The following is a 21,932-nucleotide window of genomic DNA, read 5'->3' as shown; positions in this document are numbered from 1 at the left end:
TGGCTGCAGTTGGGTGAAAATCAACTTCATTAGGAAAGTCTTGTGCTGTTGCTGTGCTCAGAAAATTAAATTAGTGAGCAGAGAAGAGACACCTGATATTTCTGTGGTCAGTTCTAAGCAAAGAAACATAAGATGAATCTCATTTCCACCTGATTTCCAAGAACCCCTAATTAGATTGTCAGCAGCAGCCTGAGCCCACTGAGCATGTGCAGTGCCACTGACACAAAAGATGGCTAACAAGATCCAAGATGGGGAGCTGCTGGGGACAAATTTAAAGGCCTGGATCATTACTGGTATAGGGCTGCTGAACCTGTGGGTTTTGTAGAAGTTCAGTATATAAAATACAGCATTTCTAGCCCAAGTCTTGTCTGTATACCTGTCCTAGGTAAAAGATCTAGATGCACGGGGATGATGGGAGTCTAATAGTGTAGGGAGCTCTAATGGGCGAAGACAATAAAGAAACACAACATTCAGCTCTTGTAGTCATTTATTGCACGATTAATTATTACATCAGATCCCATCAAAGCTACTCCACAACGACAGATCTGCGTTTAGTCTCCGTGCCATTTATGTGGGGCGCTCACGTGGCCGAGTCACAAACTGCCACCACAAAGGAGGAAGATGGCCGGGCTTCCGGGCCGGTGGCAAAGCTTCAGTCTTGGGACCAGCAGTGGGAGTCTCTTCCAGCAACTGTTGCACCTGGGATGGAGCAGAAATAAAGGCAGGGTAAGGGCAGGCACTGCTACGTATTCTTGATGGATCTTAGGAACTTTACATGGTTCACCTCAAAGGATAATTAAACCATAAAAATAAAAATGTAAAATTGATAAGGGGGCTTTTGTAAGAACTTTTGCAATGTACATTCAATATTTGTTTATTTTTTATTTCCAAAATATTAAAGGTTACATGTACTGTTAACATCAAGGAATTTTGTTACAACAGCGCCACCTGCTGGTCATTTTCTGACCAGTCTGACCACCAAGTAGTCAAGGAAGTTGTCAGGAGAAAGAAAGAGGCTGCTCTGGTGTTTTTCTGGTTAGGAATAAAATAGAAACCTTTCTCAAATCTTTCCTAAGCAGAAGAACATCAGAGCAGCCTCTTTCTTTCTCCTGACAACTTCCTTGACTACTTAGTGGTCAGACTGATCAGAAAATGACCAGCAGGTGGCGCTGTTGTAACAAAATTCATTGATGTTAATGTACATGTAACCTTTAATATTTGGGAATTAAAAAAAATAAATAATGAATGTACATTGCAAAAGTGCTTAGAATAGCCCCCTCATCAATTTTACATTCACTTATGTTTACTTAACCTTTAATAAGGAATCAATGTAAAACAAACCTTTATTAGTGGGGGAAGCTACAAACCTAGAGCCAATCACACACAGTCTTACCTCCTTTTCCCAACTCTCCTCCCGCAGCTTCTTCCACTGCTCCCTCTTGGCAAAGTAATCGGGGTATTCCGACTTCTCAGAGGGATGCCAATGATCCAAGCACCACTGTGGCACCTGCAAGGACAAGTAATACCAAGATGGACACTTAAAGGGGTTGTTCATCTTTATTAGGGATGCACCGAATCCACTTTTTGGGATTTGGCCAAAACCCCGAATCCTTTGTGAAAGATTCGGCCGAATACCGAACCAAATCCTAATTTGCATATGTAAATTAGGGGCGGGAAAGGAAAAGGTGGGACAAATGTTTTTTACTTCCTTGATTTGTGGCAAAAAGTCACGTAATTTCCCTTCCCAAACCTTTACATATGCAAATTAGTATTCTGTTCGGCCATGCACAAGGATTCGCCGAATCCTGCTTAGAAAGGCCGAATCCCGAATTGAATCCCTAGTTAGTATGATGTAGAGAGTGATATTCTGAGACATTTTGCAATTGGTTTTCATTTTGTATTATTTGTGTTTTTTGAGTTATTTAGTTTTTTATTCAGGAGCTCTCCAGGTGCCAATTTCAGCCATCTGGTTGCTAGGGTTACCCTAGCAACCATGCACTGATTTGAATAAGAGACTGGAATATGAATAGAAGAGGCCTGAATAGAAAGATGAGGAATAAAAAGTAGCAAAACAATACATTTGTAGCCTTACAGAGCATTTGCTTTTTTAGATGGGGTCAGCGACCCCCATTTGAAAGCTGGAAAGAGTCAAAAGAAGAAGGCAAATAATTCAAAAGCCATTTAAAAAATAAATAAAATGAAGACCAATAGAAAAGTTTCTTAGAATTAGCCATTGTACAACATACTAAAAGTTTACTGAAATCTATTTGTATTTAGAGCGTATATAGTGAATAGAGTAGAAGACTGTGATGTGATTATGAGACGGAGCAGAGATTAGTGAGGGACTGACCTTGTAACAATCGTATCTCTCGTAGGAAGTTCCTCCCGGGGAGTCAGGGAAGATGTAGGGCTGAGTGTGTTGTCGCTTCCAGAATTCCTCCTCTCCAGACTTCAGCAGTTTGGTGGCTTTCACCATGTCTCGCTCATCCTTGTGATCCTCAAATCGGGCTCTCAGCAGACAAGCAAAGTAGCGGTACTTGTCCCTGCGGAGTTTATAATGGAGGGAATGAAACATGGCGCCCCCTAGTCTTTATTCATATAAATGCGGCTCAAGGTGAGGGGGCGCTCGATAAACGGAGACGGGGATCTCAGGAGAATAAACAGGGGCTTAGAACTGTATGTGAACAAATTAATTTGGCAGCTGTAATGGGGAAAGTACAGGGATGTCTCTCTATAGCTCAAAGTGAGGCCATTAATAGAGGCCAGTGTATCAGTAGTAGCAGCACCCAATGCCTTTCCTTTCCCTCTTCTCCCCACTCGTTTCACAAGCTACTAGTGATGTCTGGGTCGGGTTTTTCCCGACCCGCACGACGCTGTCCTCCCTCCACCTGAGCCCGCCTACTGGCTTCCCTTTACAGACCCACCAATGACGTCACAAAAGGGGCAAACAGGCGCGTGGCTATAAAACTGGCAGTTGAAGGTGGCGGGCGGGGAGAGCAGGAGAAGAGCTCAACCCACACCTGCAAAGAGGAGTGTGAGGTCGGCCCAAACCCGCGGGTATGGGGCCGGCCGGCCCACACCACTATAATTATATAAATAAGCTGTGGGTGGGGATTGAGGCTGGAATAAAGAAGCAGGTTACACAGCAGATAAATGATACTCTGTGTAGGATACAATGGGTTTTGTTCTTACCCAGGAAAATGAACACAGGCCACGTGCAATGGCTCCCTGCAGGACTAGAGAATAAAGTGTCTCACAGACAATACAGACACCACGAAGCAGATTATGGATGAACAAATACAAATCCCACAACATAAAACAATATATATTCCCTTTATGGGGTTACTGGTCCTTTAATGCTAATGTAAAGCTCATGTGAGGCTTCTCATCTCTCTCGTGAGCAGGTCAGGACTCTGTTTCATTCCTAAACCTATTTCTCCTCCGTGACATGAACTGACCCGCAGGCTGCAAAATTCATTATATTAGCGGCAAATAATAACTAAAATAATGAAAGTAGCAATGTGCTGGGAAAACCCCCTGAATCATGTTACATTTATTTTAATGTAACTTATTTGAAGTAAACATTTATGCAAAAAGTTATTTTTTTATTTTTTTTTAAGATATTAGTTTTTACACCACTTGGATAATGAACTTGATGCAACGGCGCCACCTGCTGGTCAATTGTGGTGACAGGAGAGAATTGCAGAGGAGGAAGAGAATATGTAAAGTTTTGGCTAATGGAATAAGTAACAATTAAAAGCTTTCAGAGCACACAGGCCCCAGCATCAGGGAAAATACAAATGAAAGCTGGAAATGCACTTTATAAATACGGTTAGATCACTGGAAAAGGGTTTATGGGCAGTAAATTAGACAGTTACAGACAGACAGAGATAATAAAAGCAATTAGGGTGGGTTGTAAATAGTCTAGGGGTCTGGATTCAGTCAGGTCACATAGTGGGATCTAAACAAGACAGAATAGGGTAAAGGTTAACAAGAAACAATTAGGAATTGGACAAGAAATAAGTGAAGATACAGGTAAGGGTAAGGGCACACCTGGAGATTCGGGGAGATTTAGTCGCCCGGCAACTAATCTCCCTGAACTGCTTCCCTGTGTCCTCCGCAGGCTTTATGAATAAACGCCTGATAGATGCCCCATACTCCATACTTACCCCTCGCCGCAGATTCTTCCAGCGAAGTTCCAGTGTCCATCTTCTGCGTCCTCAGTAAACGGACTGGGAGATCAGTATTTATGTGCGGAATTACATGGAAATCGCCGATGTCTCAGTCAGCTGACAGAGGAGCCAGAAGATGGACACTGGAACTTCACTGGAAGAATCTGCGGCGAGGGGTGAGTATGGAGTATCTCCGGGGGGGAGGGGGGTCTAACTGGGGTGGGGGGTACAGGGTTTTTCCCCACAGGTTGATTTGTCCTTTAATGTAGAAAACTGAATGGAAAACTCCAGACACTTCACTGATTTAATAATCTTATTGTTTTACTAAATACACTAATGACCTTTGTTCACTGTAGAAATTGGGCTCCTTTTAAAATGGATTTGGCTACTTTTTTGATAGTCTTTGGCTGGTTTTGAAATACGAACGTGTCCGCCCCGTTACCCAGTGTAATAACGAGTGTCATTGATCTCTAATGCACAAGGCCTGTCACTGAACTACAACTCCCATGATCCCCTGTCCCAGACAAGAGCTCCACGTGTTTCCGCACATCTCAGCCTTCCTGCACTGCCAGGGACCAGTCTCCTCTCACTTCAGCCCCTAGAGATAGAGGAGAGCAGGGGGTGTCATTGAGTGTCCTTCCTGCCGCTGCAGCTGGGCGGCCGCACAAACACAGGCCACACGGACAGGGAGGCTGCGGGGTTACGGGGGATGGAGCAGCATTCGGCGGGTACAGTTACCTGAAGATACACCAGGACTCCAGGTGCCGCAGAGACTTCTTATACAGCCGCAGCACCTTCTGCTGGTGGCTCAGGTAGGCGGCCATCTTGCCTGCTCCGGCAGGGGGCGGATCTCAGAAGCTGACGTACACAGACGCAATACGTCCGGCATTTGTCGTGCGTGGAGCCTGCGGTGATCACGTGCTCGTATCGGCGCTTACCAGCTGGGTGTAGCAAAATGGCAAACTATGGTCGTATGCAGAAAAAAAATGTTGAGCCCCACGTGGTAGGAAGACAGTGCATTGTGGGTATTCCGCAGGAGGATTCCCAGAGCCAACATGTCACTGTACCGATTCATTGGTGAGAAGCCGAGAGAGAGGGGCCTGTGGCGTCAGTATAACGTTATTATTCACATTCACTGCAGTCACGTGTCCCCTACACCCTCTCATTCTCTCAGAGATTTCCGTGACAGGAGTATAAGCAATAAAGGGGGGATTCACCTTTCAGTTAACTTTTAGTTTATTACAGGATGCCCAATTCTAAGCAACTTAGTTCATTATTTATCTTTTATAGTTGTTAAGTTATTTTCCTTCTTCTGACTCTTTCCAGCTTTCAAATGGGGGTCACTGACCCCATCTAAAATCAAATGTTCTGTAAGGCTACAAATGTATTGGTATTGTTACTATTTATTACTCATCTTTCTATTCAGGCCTCTTCTATTCACATTCCAGTCTCTTATTCAAATCAGTGCATGGTTGCTAGGGTAATTTGGACCCTAGCAACCAGATTGCTGGCACGGCAAACTGGAGAGCTGCTGAATAAAAAGCTAAATAACTCAAAAACCACAAATAATAAAAAATGAAAACCAAATGCAAATTGTGTCAGAATATCCCTCTCTGCATCATACTAAAGGTTAATTTAAAGGTGAACAACCCCTTCAAATATTTGCCACAGACCGGACTGACGGTAAAACCCTTGTCTTGGCAGGAAAAGTCACGTGTAGAACATATTTTTTGTTTAATGTTTATTAATAATATATAATTATATTATAATCATATGATTTCCTTGTAGACATTGGCATCAATCTAACAGACCCCATGTTCAGGGGGCTCTACAGGGGCACCAGGAAACACCAAGGTAAGGCTCTCACCACTCATTCCTATTCCTAGCAACTTTTTAAACTGATTTCAATGCATTTAATTGTTTTTAAATGGTTTTCCTTCCTCTTCTGCCTCTTTCAAATGAGGGTCACTGACCCTGGCAGCCAGAAATCTATTGCTCTGTGAGGCTTCAATATCGTTGTCCCATTGCATTCCTTATCTTTTTTATTCACACCATTTCCTACTCATAGTCCAGTCACTGTATGGTCGCTAAGGTAAATAGGACCCTAGCAACCAGACAGCGGCTGAAATTCCAAAGGGAAGAGCTGCTGAAAAAAAAGCTGTCAGGACCCAATAATACTGACACGTCGCTATGATTTTTACAGGAACATGTTAGTATTGCTTTAAAAGATAAGTAAACCTTAAAAATAAGTGAAAGTAAAATTGATGAGGGGGGTTTCCAAACACTTTTGCAATGTACATTCATTATTTATTTATTTTTAATTCCAAGATATTAAAGGTTACATGTACTATCTATGAATTTTATTACAGCATCACCTGCTGGTCATTTTCTGACCAGTCTGACCACCAAGTAGTCAAGGAAGTTGTCAGGAGAAAGAAAGAGGCTGCTCTGATGTTCTTCTGGTTAGGAAAAAAAAATAGAAACCTTTCTCAAATCTTTCCTAAGCAGAAAAACATCAGAGCAGCCTCTTTCTTTCTCCTGACAACTTCCTTGACTACTTGGTGGTCAGACTGGTCAGAAAATGACCAGCAGGTGGTGACTGTAGTGTTTTTGTGCTGAATGATCTTTTGCCAAAAATGTTTCTGCCTCCTGTCAATAAAGTATTGGTGTAATTTTGCAGATGACTTTGCGGATATAATAGAGCGCGCAGTCAGAACTGGAGTGCAGAAGGTAACGTTACCTGTACAATCATTTATACATTATATTTATTGCACCTCACCTTTGCTGTACAACTGCTTATAGGATCCGGGGTGTAGTAGCCTTAGTCTGTAGAAGAAAATTACTTAATTTGTGGGTTCAAGGGCCATTTATGTTTAGGCTGAGCCTATTACTGATCCATTAAAGATTGGGGCCCCAATTATTAACCCACTAGTCAACAAGGTCCCCTGCCAACAAGTAAAATGTGGCTCTCACTAAATATGCCAAAACCCCATCACAAACCCCACCCATTCCCACATAAGCAGCCCCACCCAGCCTGTGAATTTTTTTTCCAATCTTGGGGCTCTTTCTGTCACAGGGACAGCACAAGGTGGATACCCCCTGTACCCCATTGATGACAGATTTGATTTCAGCATTGGGAGCGTGTGGCCAATAACAACTTAGACACTCACGTTTATTATCAAACTTGGATCACAGCTAATAGCTGATTGGTTGTTGTGCTGAACAGCACTGAATCAAAAGGTTTTTTTTCTTATTAACGTTACCAAAATTATCCTGATTCCCAGTGCTGTGTGAATTCTAGATTTATGTAGTGTTTTTACTAGGGATGCACCGAATCCGGGATTCGGTTTGGGATTCGGCCTTTTTCACCAGTATTCGGCCTGCAAATAAGGGGCGGGGAGGGAATTTGCGTGACTTTTTGTCACAAAACAAGGAAGTAAAAAATGTTTTCCCCTACCCACCCCTAATTTGCATATGCAAATTCGGATTTGGTTCGGTATTTGGGCGAATCTTTAGCGAAGGATTCGAGAGCATCCTTAGTTTTTACCCTAATGATATCCCCAGGTGTCCCTCCACTTCCCATACTGACATAATTACATAAAGCAATAAAACCAGAGCAATTCTATCAGTTAGCTTGGAGCTGCTTTATACAGACATTTCTGTCCCCAAACAATTGCCCTTTGGTGCCACATTGTCTCAGTGGTGTCTGTACTGTATTTGTTCAACTCACAGTGTTCATTGTATCTACTCCTCCAATATTTATTTTATCCTTGCAGTTTATGATAACCGGAGGGAACCTGCACGAGAGTAAAGAAGCCATACAGCTTGCACAGTCTAACGGTACTTTCCATTCATTGGTACTAAGCACAATTCAGCAGGAACAGCCCCCTAAATTTGCTGATAGCCTGTACAGAGAGATCCCATAAAACTATGGCAGCATAGGTATTCCCTGTACTAAGCACAATTCAGCAGGAACAGTCCCTAAGTTTGCTCATAGTCTGTACAGAGAGATCCCATAAAACTATGGCAGCATAGGTATTCCCCTGTACTAAGCTCAATTCAGCAGAAACAGTCCCCTAAGTTTGCTCATAGTCTGTACAGAGAGATCCCATAAAACTATGACAGTATAGGTATTCCCCTGTACTAAGCACAATTCAGCAGGAACAGCCCCTAAATTTGCTCATAGTCTGTACAGAGAGATCCCATAAAACTATGGCAGCATAGGTATTCCCTGTACTAAGCACAATTCAGCAGGAACAGTCCCCTAAGTTTGCTCATAGTCTGTACAGAGAGATCCCATAAAACTATGGCAGCATAGGTATTCCCCTGTACTAAGTAGGGATGCACCGAATCCACTTTTTTGGATTCGGCCGAACCCCTGAACCCTTTGTGAAAGATTCGGCCGAATACCGAACCCAAACCCTAATTTGCATATGCAAATTAGGGGTGGGAAGGGGAAAACTTTTTACTGCCTTGTTTTGTGACAAAAAGTCACGTGATTTCCCTCCCCACCCCTAATTTACATATGCAAATTCGGATTTGGTTCGGCCAGGCAGAAGGATTTGGCCGAATCCGAATCTTGCTGAAAGAGGCCGAATCCCGAATCGAATCCTGGATTCGGTGCATCCCTAATACTAAGCACAATTTAGTAGGAACAGTCCCTAAGTTTGCTCATAGTCTGTACAGAGAGATCCCATACAATTATAATACCAGAATAAAAAATATAATAACGGCCTAGGTATTAAGCACAGTTTATTATGATTCAGATATACTGACCCTTTAAAGGGTTTCATTTACTACTGACTGTCAGATAGACAAACCCCAGGATTTTAGTTCTATTACATAAACATATTTCTGTTTTCATTCTGCTGCCCTGATGCTGAAGCCTGTGTTTCTGTTAGATCGCTTTTACAGCACCGTGGGCTGCCACCCAACCCGATGTGGAGAATTTGAGCAGGGGGATCCGGACCAGTATTTAGCTGAACTGCAGAATCTACTGAAAGATAACAAAGGCAAAGTTGTTGCTGTGGGGGAATGTGGTCTGGGTATGTATTTGGCACAGGGGAAGATTTACCACAAGACCAGATTTAAAAAATTCTGTTTAGTTTGTTAGGCCAAAGACAATCATTTTTTCTGCTGTTTCAAGTTATTAAAGGGGATGTTCACCTTTGAGATAACTTTTATTAAGATGCAGAGAGTGATATTCTGAGACAATTTGCGATTGGTTTTCATTTTTTATTATTTGTGATTTTTTAGTTATTTGAGTTAGCCCTGTGACTGATTCACCATGTATTTCCTGTGGATCTGCTCAGAAAGTGAAAAAACCTCTTTCCTTATGTAAATTCTATTTCCCCTTTGTTTAATCTGCCCCAGAGCTTCATATTAGAGGAAGAAGATATAGACTATATCAGGAGTGCCCATACTTTAATAATGCAAGGTTAGTGATGTTGTCCCATTGTGATCTACGTACATCCATAAAAACATTGTTAGCATTCTGTTCCATTGAAAAAATTACTTAAATATTGATTTATGAGAACATTTTATATTTAATAAACAAATATATTTCTTATGTAACCTAACGATGCAAGGCACTGTATCCTTGCCACAATGTTCAGGTATCACAAGATGCGGCTACCAGGTTTCTGGCTGCTGTTTGTCTAGACTGGTATGTTGACTCCATCTTTGATATCCAGCAGCCAGAAAACAGTTTAGTTCTGAGACTCAGTGAGATTTAGCAACATTAAATCCAGGATTCTGTTTGGTATTCGGCCTTTTTCAGCAGGATTCGGCTTGTACACCCTTGTGCCTGGCCCAACCGGATCCTTAAAATCATGTGACTTTTAGGAAGTAAAAACATTCTTTAACCCAGTCACTGATTTGTTAATGTTAATTAGGGTTTGGACTTGGTATTCAGCTGAATCTTTCATGAAGGATTCGGGGGTTTGGCTAAATCCAAAATAGTCAATTCAGTGCATCCCTAGTTAAAACAACTGCCAGCAAGCTAAGATACCCATATACAGATATATTTATATATATAGACAAGGCCGCCATCAGGGGGCACAGGGGGTATAAGTGTATCGGGCCTGAAGGGGGGCCCGGCAGTGCTGAATTTTTCTAAAGAGCCAGGCCCCCCCCCCCTTGACAGCGCCAAAGCCGTGCCGCCTCCTTCCTAAGTCCCATACAGCCCAAATGTGGAAGTGCCGAACAGCCAAACAGCCAAAGTGTTGAAGTGGCGAAAAGACCCGAAGCCACAAAAACAGCCGAAATTGAAGTCCTGAAGCGACAAAAAGACCCGAAGCCACGAAAACTGGCAAAATTGAAGTCCTGAAGCAGCAAGAAGACCCGAAGTCACGAAAACAGCCGAAATTGAAGTCCTGAAGCATTGAAAAGACCTGAAGCCACGAAAACAGCTGAAATTGAAGTCCTGAAGCGCCGAAAAGACCCGAAGCCACCAAAACAGCCGAAATTGAAGTCCTGAAGCGGCGAAAAGACCTGATTCCCCAAAAACAGCCGAAATCGAAGACATGAAGTCACGAAAACTGCTGAAATTGAAGTCCTGAAATCACTAGTTCAATCTCCCTGAACACCAATGTGTGTTTTTTGGTTTTTCTTTAATCCCCTTGCCACCAATGTATTATTTTAATATTCTATAGGCCCTTGCTACCAATGTTTTTTTTTAAATATTCTTTGGGGCCCCAATTTTTTTTTAACTTGTAAGGGGGGCCTGGCACCAATGCTTTTTAAAAAAAACTTTTATAGTGGGCCCTGGTGCTGATTTTTTTAATTTATAGGGGGGGCCTGGTCCCCAAAACTTTTTAGAACTTGTGTGCGGCCCTGTATATAGTGAATAAAGTACCCCCCTTTTGTAAAATATAAGGATATTAGAAGTTACCGAGGAGTTTCATGACCATATAAAAGTACGAGTGTATTTATACAGGTCATGGAACTCCTCGGTAACTTCTAATATCCTCATATTTTGCAACTGAGGGTACTTTATTTATTATAATACACACATTTCATTGAGTCATGTGACAGAAATGACTTCAGAACTCACCGTTTATAACTGATGACATCAGAACTCACTGTTTATAAGGATATAATTTACAAGATATTCATAGCTTTTGTGTATTATATAGATATATACAGATATAAGATACCCATATACAGACAGACATGACTGGAATCCACCGCCTACTTGACCTGATATGGACCCAAATTATTAAGCCCCCTGTACAGCCCCCCATGAGATCCAATTGTTGGCCAGAGGATGACATCATGCTGAACTGGAAGCTTCTCCCCCACTATGTTGGCTCTGACATCAGACATAACTACAGGAATCAATCATTTGGCCATTTCCCTGTTTCAGTTCAAACTCTGATCTGGGGAGACTTTACTGCAAATTATATAATTTTTTAAAAAGCCATTGTCAAAACTACTTTTATTACAGGCTCTGTATGTGTTTCACTAAGTCACTTAGGAAACAAACATGTGATATTTGCATATCTACACCCACGATTCCTTGCTCCTGTGTAATGGACGGGATTCTCCAACATGCTTTGTTTGTTGTTTGATTTCCTGAGATTCTATTGGAGCAGAGACACTGTCCTAAATATTATTTATTTTCTTTCCTTTCAGACTTTGATAGACTGGAATTCTGCTCAAAGGAAACGCAGCTAAAGTAAGGAACTGTATATACTGCCAGTGGGGTGACTACATGTTCCTGGGTCCCTTAGCTCTGCCAATGGGACACTAAACATTTAAGCTTATATTGAAACCAGTCTGTGGCCTCAGTAGTTACAGGGTCTTCTTCTTATAATTACATCCCTGCCATGTTCCATTTTACATTACATTGCTACTGTGTATCCTGTGCTTGAATGGCTGCCCCCATGGCTACACAGCAGCTTGTTTATATAAACTATAGTAGTACTTATCTGTTATCTACTGTGTATCCTGTGCTTGAATGGCTGCCCCCCTGGCTACACAGCAGCTTGTTTATATAAACTATAGTAGTACTTATCTGTTATCTACTGTGTATCCTGTGCTTGAATGGCTGCCCCCATGGCTACACAGCAGCTTGTTTATATAAACTATAGTAGTACTTATCTGTTATCTACTGTGTATCCTGTGCTTGAATGGCTGCCCCCATGGCTACACAGCAGCTTGTTTATATAAACTATAGTAGTACTTATCTGTTATCTACTGTGTGTCCTGTGCTTGAATGGCTGCCCCCATGGCTACACAGCAGCTTGTTTATATAAACTATAGTAGTACTTATCTGTTATCTACTGTGTATCCTGTGCTTGAATGGCTGCCCCATGGCTACACAGCAGCTTGTTTATATAAACTATAGTAGTACTTATCTGTTATCTACTGTGTATCCTGTGCTTGAATGGCTGCCCCCATGGCTACACAGCAGCTTGTTTATATAAACTATAGTAGTACTTATCTGTTATCTACTGTGTATCCTGTGCTTAAATGGCTGCTCCCATGGCTACACAGCAGCTTGTTTATATAAACTATAGTAGTACTTATCTGTTATCTACTGTGTATCCTGTGCTTGAATGGCTGCCCCCATGGCTACACAGCAGCTTGTTTATATAAACTATAGTAGTACTTATCTGTTATCTACTGTGTATCCTGTGCTTGAATGGCAGACACTGGGGCTGGTCAGTACATTGCATAGGAGCTGCTGTATGCACTCATGTGTAAGCTACTCCCTATATACACTGCCCGGCCTTTCTCTATAGATACTTTGAGAAGCAGTTTGATCTGGCAGAGCGGAGCCGACTTCCAATGTTTCTGCACTGCAGGAATGCACACAAGGAGTTCCTGGGTAAGAAAATGTTGGATCTTATTTGCAATATTACACATCATTGGACTGGAAATGTAAAGGGCAACTAAAACCCTGTCTGATGTTAGTGGTTTGAGATGATTCACTGCTTTTTACCCTGCTCTTATTTCTTGGACATATGTGTGAAAAAAATCATTGTCATCTTGTATTTATATATATATATCTTGTATATATTTGGGGCCACACAACAGCTTCACCAATCACAACATAAGATACACCCCCACAGAAAGAAGCATCTCATACAAAAGACAGACTGTTGCTCTCTACACATATGGGTTATACGTGCCCTTTAATTAACATCCTTATTTAATTTGCAGAAATGTAACAATTAGACTTTCTGATATGTCTGTGTTTTCATGTGCAGAGATAATGCAGAGGAACAGAGACCGGTGTGTTGGGGGTGTGGTAAGTACCAAAAGGCAGTTGTTTTTTTCCTTGCGATGGACAGATGCATTGAATCATGTATAATCATGTATAATCATGTATGACTTCACCAGGGCCACCATCAGAAATCGCAGGGCCCCATAAGACAAGATTTCCTGGGCTGCGCCCACTACATGCCCCACCTACAAGTCCACCTCCCCACCCCACAGGTCCACCCCCACCACACAGTAAAAAAAAAAAAACATTGGTGGTTAGGGTTCCCACATGTTAATAAAAAAACATTTGTGGTCAGGGACCCCCATAAAAAAACATTTGTGGTCAGGGCCCCCCTTTAAAAAATATTGGTGGCTAGGACCCCACATGGTAAAAAAAAAATGTGGCCAAGGCCCCCCCTTACGTTAGAAGAACATTGGTGGCCAGGGCCCCCCTTAAACGGTTTATAAAAAAAACTTGCCAGCCTAGAAGTTTAAAAAAACATTGGTGCCCAGGGCCCCACCACACAACAGGGACCACAAAGGGTTACCTTTAGGGGGGCCCTGCCATGTTGTACTTACTTCATTAGTGTGGCCCACCTGCTGTCAGTGAGCTGCCAACTACAGAAGGGAGGAGGGGAGCACAGGTGGCTGCATCTTCTTCCAGTGACAGCATTTTCTTCCCTTATTGGTCACAGAATTTCAAGTCCCGGTAAAGCTGCATGGTGATTGGATGAGCTGGAGGGGAAGTTCAAACCTCAGCTATCCAAACTCTGTGACCAATAAGGGAAAGTAATGGACAGAAGATACCTCCCCTTGTGCTCCTGCCCTGCCTTCCCGAAGTCAGCAGCTCTCAGAAAGCAGGGGGGCCCGGCTAATCAAGTAAGTGCGGTGTAGCCGGGCCCCCCTTACCCTCGGGGCCCCTACAACTCTACCCCCTGTCTCCCCTTGATGGCGGCCCTGGACATCACAGAGACATTGAACTTACTGCATGTGTGGTTCATTAATTACACTAATTTACACTGGCTATTAATGTTCCTCGCCATTCTTCTTCCTGCTGGCTGCAGTGCTTATTTGTGACCACTAGGTGGAACCCATGTCATCGTAAGGTTCTGAACTGATCCCATTACTGCATAACTGGAATAGTGATGTGTTGGTTGACAAAAAGTCAACCCAAACCTAACCCACCCCTCCACTTCCCATACCCGACCCTAACCCACCCCTCCACTGCCCATACCCAACCCTAACCCACCCCTCCTCTACCCGACCCTAACCCTCCCCTCCAATTACCTGTAACTGACCCCAACCCACCCCTCTACTACCCGACCCTAACCCTCCACTACCCGTACGCGACCCTAACCCACCCCTCCACTACCCATACCCGACCCTAACCCACCCCTCTACTACCCGACCTTAACCCTCCCCTCCAATTACCTGTAACTGACCCCAACCCACCCCTCTACTACCCGACCCTTACCCACCCCTCCACTACTGAACCCTAACCCAGCACGTCAGTATTTATAGACCCGCGTCTCTGACATCACAGAAGGGGGTGGGGCATGCAGGCACGAGTCTATAAAAAGCACTGACGAGTCAGAAGCAGGGCATTGTAAGGTCACAGTCTGCCCACAAAGGTTGTATGGAAGTCAACATGAACCCCCCTGACCCTCACATCACTAAACTGGAAAAGTCATTTGAGTTGAGGCTGTGCCTGACTTGCCACTCAAGGCTCTCAGACAACTACAAATATATATACAGTATATATATAGCTGCATTATAAATGTGCCATTGCACCCTATGTACCCCTATAATGTGTGGTGTGAGTCAAGACTTTGTATTGTTGTACTTTCTTAATTCTGTCTTTTTAGGTTCATTCATTTGACGGCACAAAGGAAGATGCAGAGGCAATAATGGCTTTGGACCTGTATATTGGAATTAATGGCTGGTGTGTTCCTTTGTTCTTTGTATAAAGCTTTGAATTGGAACTGCTGTGAAATACATTGTACATTATGCCTTATAAACTTCACTTTCTTAATGCGGTATTAATATAATGAATAATGTACCCCCTACTGTAAATGATAAGGATATTAGAAATCACTGAGGGGTTGTTCTGTGACCATATAAAGGCACAAGGCTGCAGGCTGAGTTATACAGGGAACTCTTGAGTATCACTCATGTATTATAAGGGATAATGTACCCCCTACTGTAAATGATAAGGATATTAGAAGTCACTAAGTTGCTTTTATACTGTTCATGGAACTCTGAGGTGACGTATTATATATCCTCATATTATATGACAGGGGGCACATTATTTATTATACACAAGTTTCAGTGAGTCATGTGACAGATTACATCACTAAGCTCTGATTATAACTGATGATATTACTGAGCACCATTTATAAGGATATCATTTACTGTATTATATGTTTATTACTCATTTCAGCTCATTGAAAACAGAGTCCAACCTAGATGTTCTCAAGTCGATACCAAGCGAGAGACTGATGATAGAAACAGGTAAGGAGAGTGTTGCATGAGAATATTCACTTTCCCACCATAGAGTTCTTGTTTCTCTTGCAAATAAGCAGAAAGTAACCGCTGCCATACTGGTCATACTACATTGGTCCCTCCCACAAGCATTGTGTAAGTGTAAGAGAGAATTCACATTTCTAGGTGGCCCATGCCCTTTAGCCACAGTCCTGACAAGCCTTCCAGTCTTGCTCTGAAGAGGTTCCTGTTTACTAGTGACCAAATAAAAGCAACACCAGTGGGTCCAAAAGAGCAGAAGGGGTGAGGGCAGCCTCAGTGAATGTGTTTTTCAAAAGCAACTACAGTTGCACTATAGAGCTGCTCATCTGCTGACTGGGGTTCTAGGTGTTTGCCACATCTGGGGTGCACATGGGTGTTTGTTACAGATGGGGTGCACATGGGGTGGGGTGCACATGGGTGTTTGTTACAGCTGGGGTGCACATGGGTGTTTGTTACAGATGGGGTGCACATGGGGTGGGGTGCACGTGGGTGTTTGTTACAGATGGGGTGCACGTGGGTGTTTGTTACAGATGTTGTGGGGTGCACGTGGGTGTTTGTTACAGCTGGGGTGCACATGGGTGTTTGCACATAGAAGCAGTGATCAGCAGATTAATGAATACGGTGTCATGTACTTGTTAACAGACGCCCCCTGGTGTGGGGTGAAGAACACACACGCTGGGTCAAAACTTGTAAAAACAACATTTCCCACAAAAAAGAAGTGGGAATCAGGTCATTGTCTGAAGGACAGAAATGAGCCGTGTCACATCATGTAAGTACCGTCATAGTCTTATAAGGCTCTGGATCATGGGAAAATTAAAAAGATCATGAATATATGATGAGCTCCCCATCTTGGTTCTTGTTAGGCATGTTTTATGCATCAGGGGCACTGCACATGCTCAGTGGGCTGCTGCTGAGAAGTTAAGCTTAGGGGTTGTTGGAAAGCAGAAACCCAGAAATATTGTCTGTCATAAAGCTGATGCTACAGGGATGCACTGGTTTCTCAGCTGCCATGTAATGAAAACCTGATTTTAATTACTAATCAGCCTTGTGTTGTGATGTATAGTTTATATATTATTATTTCGTCCCGATGCACAGAGAACTGACAGCAGCCCAGAGCATGGACTATAGGATAGCAGGTATAGTAGGGAAGAGATGGTGCCTATAGTAACAGTGGATAATAGTCTCTGGGAAGGGAGTGTGACTGTGGGATAGCAGGTATAGTAGGGAGAGATGGTGTATATAGTAACAGTGGGATAATAGTCTCTGGGAAGGGATTGTGACTGTGGGATAGCAGGTATAGTAGGGAGAGATGGTGTATATAGTAACAGTGGATAATAGTCTCTGGGAAGGGAGTGTGACTGTGGGATAGCAGGTATAGTAGGGAGAGATGGTGCCTATAGTAACAGTGGGATAATAGTCTCTGGGAAGGGAGTGTGACTGTGGGATAGCAGGTATAGTAGGGAGAGATGGTGCCTATAGTAACAGTGGGATAATAGTCTCTGGGAAGGGAGTGTGACTGTGGGATAGCAGGTATAGTAGGGAGAGATGGTGCCTATAGTAACAGTGGATAATAGTCTCTGGGAAGGGAGTGTGACTGTGGGATAGCAGGTATAGTAGGGAGAGATGGTGTCTATAGTAACAGTGGATAATAGTCTCTGGGAAGGGACTGTGACTGTGGGATAGCAGGTATAGTAGGGAAGAGATGGTGCCTATAGTAACAGTGGATAATAGTCTCTGGGAAGGGAGTGTGACTGTGGGATAGCAGGTATAGTAGGGAGAGATGGTGTCTATAGTAACAGTGGATAATAGTCTCTGGGAAGGGAGTGTGACTGTGGGATAGCAGGTATAGTAGGGAGAGATGGTGTCTATAGTAACAGTGGATAATAGTCTCTGGGAAGGGACTGTGACTGTGGGATAGCAGGTATAGTAGGGAAGAGATGGTGCCTATAGTAACAGTGGATAATAGTCTCTGGGAAGGGAGTGTGACTGTGGGATAGCAGGTATAGTAGGGAGAGATGGTGTCTATAGTAACAGTGGATAATAGTCTCTGGGAAGGGAGTGTGACTGTGGGATAGCAGGTATAGTAGGGAGAGATGGTGTCTAGTAACAGTGGATAATAGTCTCTGGGAAGGGAGTGTGACTGTGGGATAGCAGGTATAGTAGGGAGAGATGGTGTCTATAGTAACAGTGGATAATAGTCTCTGGGAAGGGATTGTGACTGTGGGATAGCAGGTATAGTAGGGAGAGATGGTGCCTGTAGTAACAGTGGGATAATAGTCTCTGGGAAGGGAGTGTGACTGTGGGATAGCAGGTATAGTAGGGAGAGATGGTGCCTATAGTAACAGTGGGATAATAGTCTCTGGGAAGGGAGTGTGACTGTGGGATAGCAGGTATAGTAGGGAGAGATGGTGCCTGTAGTAACAGTGGGATAATAGTCTCTGGGAAGGGAGTGTGACTGTGGGATAGCAGGTATAGTAGGGAGAGATGGTGCCTGTAGTAACAGTGGATAATAGTCTCTGGGAAGGGAGTGTGACTGTGGGATAGCAGGTATAGTAGGGAGAGATGGTGCCTGTAGTAACAGTGGGATAATAGTCTCTGGGAAGGGAGTGTGACTGTGGGATAGCAGGTATAGTAGGGAGAGATGGTGCCTATAGTAACAGTGGGATAATAGTCTTTGGGAATGGGCTGTGGCTGTGGGATAGCAGGTATAGTAGGGAGAGATGGTGTCTATAGTAACAGTGGATAATAGTCTTTGGGAATGGGCTGTGGCTGTGGGATAGCAGGTATAGTAGGGAGAGATGGTGCCTATAGTAACAGTGGATAATAGTCTCTGGGAAGGGAGTGTGACTGTGGGATAGCAGGTATAGTAGGGAGAGATGGTGCCTATAGTAACAGTGGATAGTCTTTGGGAATGGGCTGTGGCTGTAGGATAGCAGGTATAGTAGGGAGAGATGGTGCCTATAGTAACAGTGGATAATAGTCTCTGGGAAGGGAGTGTGACTGTGGGATAGCAGGTATAGTAGGGAGAGATGGTGCCTATAGTAACAGTGGGATAATAGTCTCTGGGAAGGGAGTGTGACTGTGGGATAGCAGGTATAGTAGGGAGAGATGGTGCCTATAGTAACAGTGGGATAATAGTCTCTGGGGTGGCTGTGGGATAGCAGGTAAAGTAGTATCAATAATATAATGGGTGGAGTGCAGAGGACCTCTTGTATTTGTATACATATATATATTTGAATCAGGGTTTGTAGGGAAGTTAAGCTGGCCATAGATGCAAAGATCCGATCGTACGGATCAACGTACGATCGGACTTTCCCATCTCCCGACCCGCCACTAACCATTCAGATCAAAGTCTTACCAGTCAGATTAGTTAAAGAACAGATCAGCCGATGTTCTGCCCCTGACAACAATCGTACGATATCTATGTCCAACCAAAGCTGGTGACAGTCTCCCACTGAAAATCGTACAATCGGCAATACACGCAGAGATATTATCGGCAGCCGATAGAAATTTTCTAACCTGTCTGATCGACCAAACGACCGATCTCCGCCGGACGAAAAATGTCGGGACTCTCCACACACGGTTCGAAAATCGTACGAATCCTCGATTCGTACGATCAGATCTTTGCGTCTATGGCCAGCTTTACAGGAGGCTCTGATCAGGATGGACAGGCATAATGATAATTAGAGTCATATTTCAGTCTGGGTCAGATATGGGAAGGGATTAGTTGGTACCAAGAAGTACTGGATATTCAGGAAGTTTCAGAGGAAGAAACCTGCCAAGATCAAGGGAGGAGATCAGGGAACAGTAAATGTAGGATGTAGAGATGTCAACACATTTCTGGGAACTCTGTGTCCCATTGTGTAACTTATCAATAACAATCTAATTCTGTGCAGCAGTGAGTGTATAATGAGCTCTATACACAGTGATTGTGCAGACGTATTATTTAGGCAATCCCATTGTGTGTTCTCTCACAGACAAGTGCTGGAGATCATGGCGTCAGCGAGGGAAGAGGAGCCACTGGAGCTCTCCAAGACCCTCTACAACAACACACTGAAATTATTTTTCCCAGCTGCATAAAGACACGGACTTGGAACAATAAAGTTTATCTTGTGACTAATACGTAACTTTATTCACCTGGGAGTGGGACAGGAGTTGCTTTTATACATCACTTTAGTGTAACAAACAGATATATTGTGGTGCCATTTGATCTGCCTCCATTTTATTTTTTTACATGTGTTTTGCCTGACTCAACCCTGAAATTCTACTGATAACCCAAATATTGGTCTATACAGGCCCTTTTCTATTAAATACCTTCCAGTCTGTCCCTCTACTTAACCCTACAATTACACTCCTGATCTCTTACAAATGGAGACCATCATGCACTGGGCCCGACGAGTCTCTAGCTATAGACAGTAGGAGGCAGATTTATCAAGGGTTGAATTGAAAAATCAAATTCTCTAATTCTTTTTATGGTCAAAACGTTCGTTCACCTAAGAAGTTATCCAAATTCGATTTGAGTATTTTAAAAAATTTCATTTTCGAGATTTATCATTCTCTGGCCCTTTAAAAGAATTATAATTTAACTATTTGCCACCTAAATTCTGCCGAATTGCCGTTTAAGTCAATGGGAGACGTCCAGGGATCAAGCTGGAGATGTTTGCAGCCTTCCTGACATTCAAGGTTTTTTCGGAAAGAAAAAATTTGAATTGAGTTTGATCGAATCCGATTAAAATTTTCAGGTTTTTTACATTCATTTTTAAATTTAAAAATTAGACTTTAAAAAATTCAATTAGTCGAATTTCGAATTTATTTTATGACATTTAATTTATGACAACATAGGGTTTGTCTTGTATAAATGACAAGGTGATCACCTATTGAATTCACAAATGATCCAACTGCAAGGTTCCAGAGAAAGAGAACAGCTCCTATTCATCAACACTAGATGGCGGTATAGTATTGAAGTCAATGGGATTGAGAGCAAAAAGAATTTACCCTCAGATATAAATGCAAATAAAGCACACAAAATGCTATGCTCATTTTATAAAGAGAAATGATATACCGGTATGGGACCCGTTATCCAGAATTCTTAGGACCTGGGGCTTTCCAGATAATTGATCTTTCGGATCAAATACAAGCTACTGTTTGATTATTATAGAGTAGGGATGCACTGAATCCACTATTTTGGATACGGCCAAATCCTTATCGAAAGACTCGGCTGAATACTGAACCGAATCCGCATATGCAAATTAGGGGTGAGAAGATGAAAAGATTTTTACTTCCTTGTTTTGCGACAAAAAAAGTCACATGATTTCCCTCCCCACCCCTAAAAAACCTTGAATGTCAGGAAGGCTGCAAACATCTCCAAATTAATCCCTGGACCTCTCCCATTGACTTAAACAGCCTAATTTGCATATGCAAATTAGGATTCAGTTAGCCTGGCCAGAAGGATTCGGCCGAATCCGAACGCTGCTGAAAAGGGCCAAATCCTGGATTCGGTGCATCCTTACATAGAAAAAGGAATTATTAAAAATCTGAATTATTTGGATAAAATGGAGTCTATGGGAGACAGCCTTTCCGTAATAAGGAGCTTTTTGGATAATGGGTTTCCGGATAACTGATCCCATATCTGTGTAGTGCATGAGCCACTTATGGTTATGAATCTGGCATTTTGCTTTATGTATCTACTTGCTTTTGGTATAAATGTGCTGTAACTCCATCGTACTGTCGGCTAAACAGAAATCAGTGTGTTCTTACAGTAGGAGAAAGTGAATTCAAGCTGGACTTCAGCCCTTAGGAACATCACATAATCATCAACTCTCCTTCCCAAGAGTCAATCTATTACCAGAAGTGTTTAGTCAGACTCAAAGGGAAAGTTGAGCTTTCTGCAGTGTATATGTATATACAGTGGTGTGAAAAACTATTTGCCCCCTTCCTGATTTCTTATTCTTTTGCATGTTTGTCACACTTAAATGTTTCTGCTCATCAAAAACCGTTAACTATTAGTCAAAGATAACATAATTGAAC

The 21,932-nt window shown here is 42.8% G+C and overlaps 2 protein-coding genes across 4 annotated transcripts; one reads left to right on the top strand and one right to left on the bottom strand.

Moving 5' to 3' along the window:
• Positions 1 to 469: 469 nt before the first annotated feature.
• Positions 470 to 5,067, bottom strand: ndufb9.L (NADH:ubiquinone oxidoreductase subunit B9 L homeolog). Its single transcript, XM_018268256.2, has 4 exons — positions 4,911 to 5,067; positions 2,351 to 2,543; positions 1,394 to 1,507; positions 470 to 699 (listed from the first exon to the last, which is right to left on the bottom strand). Exons 1-4 carry the CDS (start codon positions 4,994 to 4,996, stop codon positions 568 to 570), a joined length of 525 nt encoding a protein of 174 aa, XP_018123745.1. The 5' UTR covers positions 4,997 to 5,067; the 3' UTR covers positions 470 to 567.
• Positions 5,068 to 5,075: 8 nt separating this feature from the next.
• On the top strand, positions 5,076 to 20,025 carry tatdn1.L (TatD DNase domain containing 1 L homeolog). Of its 3 annotated transcripts, none has more exons than XM_018266618.2 (12): positions 5,076 to 5,279; positions 5,961 to 6,026; positions 6,853 to 6,902; positions 7,949 to 8,012; positions 9,074 to 9,217; positions 11,808 to 11,850; positions 12,920 to 13,005; positions 13,388 to 13,428; positions 15,248 to 15,324; positions 15,823 to 15,893; positions 16,548 to 16,674; positions 19,883 to 20,025. In XM_018266618.2, the coding sequence occupies exons 1-12, from the start codon at positions 5,228 to 5,230 to the stop codon at positions 19,983 to 19,985; spliced, it is 924 nt and encodes a 307-aa protein (XP_018122107.1). In that variant the 5' UTR covers positions 5,076 to 5,227; the 3' UTR covers positions 19,986 to 20,025.
• The last annotated feature ends 1,907 nt before the right edge of the window (positions 20,026 to 21,932 follow it).

This window comes from Xenopus laevis, chromosome 6L (genome assembly GCF_017654675.1).
Source record: "Xenopus laevis strain J_2021 chromosome 6L, Xenopus_laevis_v10.1, whole genome shotgun sequence".
NCBI lineage: Eukaryota > Metazoa > Chordata > Amphibia > Anura > Pipidae > Xenopus > Xenopus laevis.
Note: the sequence above shows the minus strand (reverse complement) of the source record. Positions and strands in the feature narration are given on the sequence as shown.